The sequence below is a fragment of the Neopelma chrysocephalum genome, unplaced genomic scaffold (genome assembly GCF_003984885.1).
Source record: "Neopelma chrysocephalum unplaced genomic scaffold, ASM398488v2 Primary Assembly neopelma1_63595, whole genome shotgun sequence".
Classification (NCBI taxonomy): Eukaryota; Metazoa; Chordata; class Aves; order Passeriformes; family Pipridae; genus Neopelma; species Neopelma chrysocephalum.
The window spans coordinates 1-1,793 of record NW_020906233.1 but is presented as its reverse complement, the minus strand read 5'-3'; the positions used below and the strand labels follow the sequence as shown (position 1 = coordinate 1,793).

The following is a 1,793-nucleotide window of genomic DNA, read 5'->3' as shown; positions in this document are numbered from 1 at the left end:
TGCCTGCTGCAGACGGTGAGGCCCTCACGGGGGACCCTCCTGGGGGGGATCTCGGCATCTCTCCTCTCGTTTCCTCACCATCACACTCCTCTCTCCCGCAGTTCTCAGCCTGCCTGACCGTGGTGTTCCTCCTGCAGCTGGCGGCCGGCGTGCTGGGCTTCGTCTTCTCCGACAGGGTACGGTGTGGGGAGCAGAGGGAGGGCTGGGTGACCCCAGTCCTGTCCTGCTGGGTGACAGCCCTGCTGGTGTCCGCCCTGCAGGCGCGTGGGAAGGTCAGCGAGATCATCAACGGGGCCATCGTGCACTACCGGGACGACCTGGACCTGCAGAACCTCATCGACTTCGGGCAGAAGGAGGTGAGGGGGCTCTGGGGTTTTCCTCTGACAAACGAGGACGTGTCCCCGGTCCTGGGTCAGGCTTAAATCCGTGGGGTGCCGCAGGCTGGGGGCGGTTGGTGGCTCCTCCGTGAGGATTTGATGTTCGTGGTGATGCTGTCCAGGCAGGTTGGGGAGAGCGGGAGGAAAAGGGGGTGGGGGGAAAGAAACACCCCTCGGTGTCCTGTGTCCCCCCCGGCACTGTCCCTGTCCCTGCTGAGCGCTCCGTGCCCTTCCCACAGTTCAGCTGCTGCGGGGGCGCGTCCTACAAGGACTGGTCCCAGAACATGTACTTCAACTGCACCGCCACCAACCCCAGCCGGGAGCGCTGCTCCGTCCCCTTCTCCTGCTGCCTGCACGACGCCAACCAGGTGAGTCCTGGGGGGACTCGAGTGGCCTCAGGGGATGCCCCCACTCCGTGCCTCTTCCCCCCATCCCTTGGGGCTGCGCTGAGCCCGGAACCCCCTCCCAGGGAGAGGGAACACACTGATGGCAATGTATGGACCCCCATCCCTGCCCTCTGGGTTTGGGTCCCCCATTCCACTCTCTGGGTCTGGGGACTCCCAGGTGAGGTTACGGTGGTGAGGTGGTGGTGAATCCCCCCCTGCTGCCCCCAGGGATTGTCCCTTTTTGGAGCTGGGAGTGTTGAGGGGGCCTGGCTCTGGAGGGATGGGGTGGGAACACCTGAGGAAGGGACACCCCGCTTGACACCAAGGTGAGGGCAGAGCTCCTGGTCACCCCACAGCTGCCCCCCAAGAGCAGGGCCCCCCGTGTGAGCTGTCCCCAACCCCTCATTGCCCTGTCCTCCCTCCCAGACCGTCATCAACACCATGTGCGGCCACGGGATGCAGGACAAGGGCTACCTGGAGGCCAGTGCCTTCATCTACACCAACGGCTGCATCGACAAGCTGGTCAACTGGATCCACAGCAACCTGTTCCTGCTGGGGGGCATCACCCTGGGGCTGGCCCTCCCCCAGGTACGGGGGTCCCCGGGAACTGGGGGGGAGAAGGGTTCATCCCACAGCTCCACTTTGTGCTCCATCTCATTTGGGAGTTGCCTTAAGGATGTGGTTAATTGTAACCCAGGGGGATGTCCGGGCAGGATTTTGGGTGAGGGAACAGTGCAAATGTTGGGCACGGGGGGCACAGGGGTGACAGTGCCTGGTGTCCCTCAGCACCTCCTTCTCACGTTCCTCTTTTTCACTCTCTCTTCTTCCTCTTTTTCTCTCTCTCCCCTTCCCCTTTCTCTCTCTTTGCCCTTCCTCTTCTCTTTTCCATCTCTCCTTCCTCTCCCCCTTCCCCTCCCTTCTCTCCCTTCCCCTCCTTCTTCCCATCCCCTCCTTCTTCCCCTCCCTCTCTCTCCCCCCTTCTCTTTGCCCTTCCCCTTCCTTCTCTCTCCCCCTCCTCTCCCTCCTCTTT

General features: G+C 63.0%; 1 protein-coding gene across 1 annotated transcript; it reads left to right on the top strand.

The window, feature by feature from the left end:
- Window positions 1–6: 6 nt before the first annotated feature.
- LOC113979246 (tetraspanin-33-like) lies at window positions 7–1,602 on the top strand (the record flags this gene model as incomplete). Its single annotated transcript, XM_027706699.1, has 5 exons — window positions 7–15; window positions 138–176; window positions 261–356; window positions 617–745; window positions 1,190–1,602. Coding segments are annotated over exons 4-5 (497 nt in total), but the record flags the coding sequence as incomplete, so codon positions are not given.
- Between the last annotated feature and the right edge of the window lie 191 nt (window positions 1,603–1,793).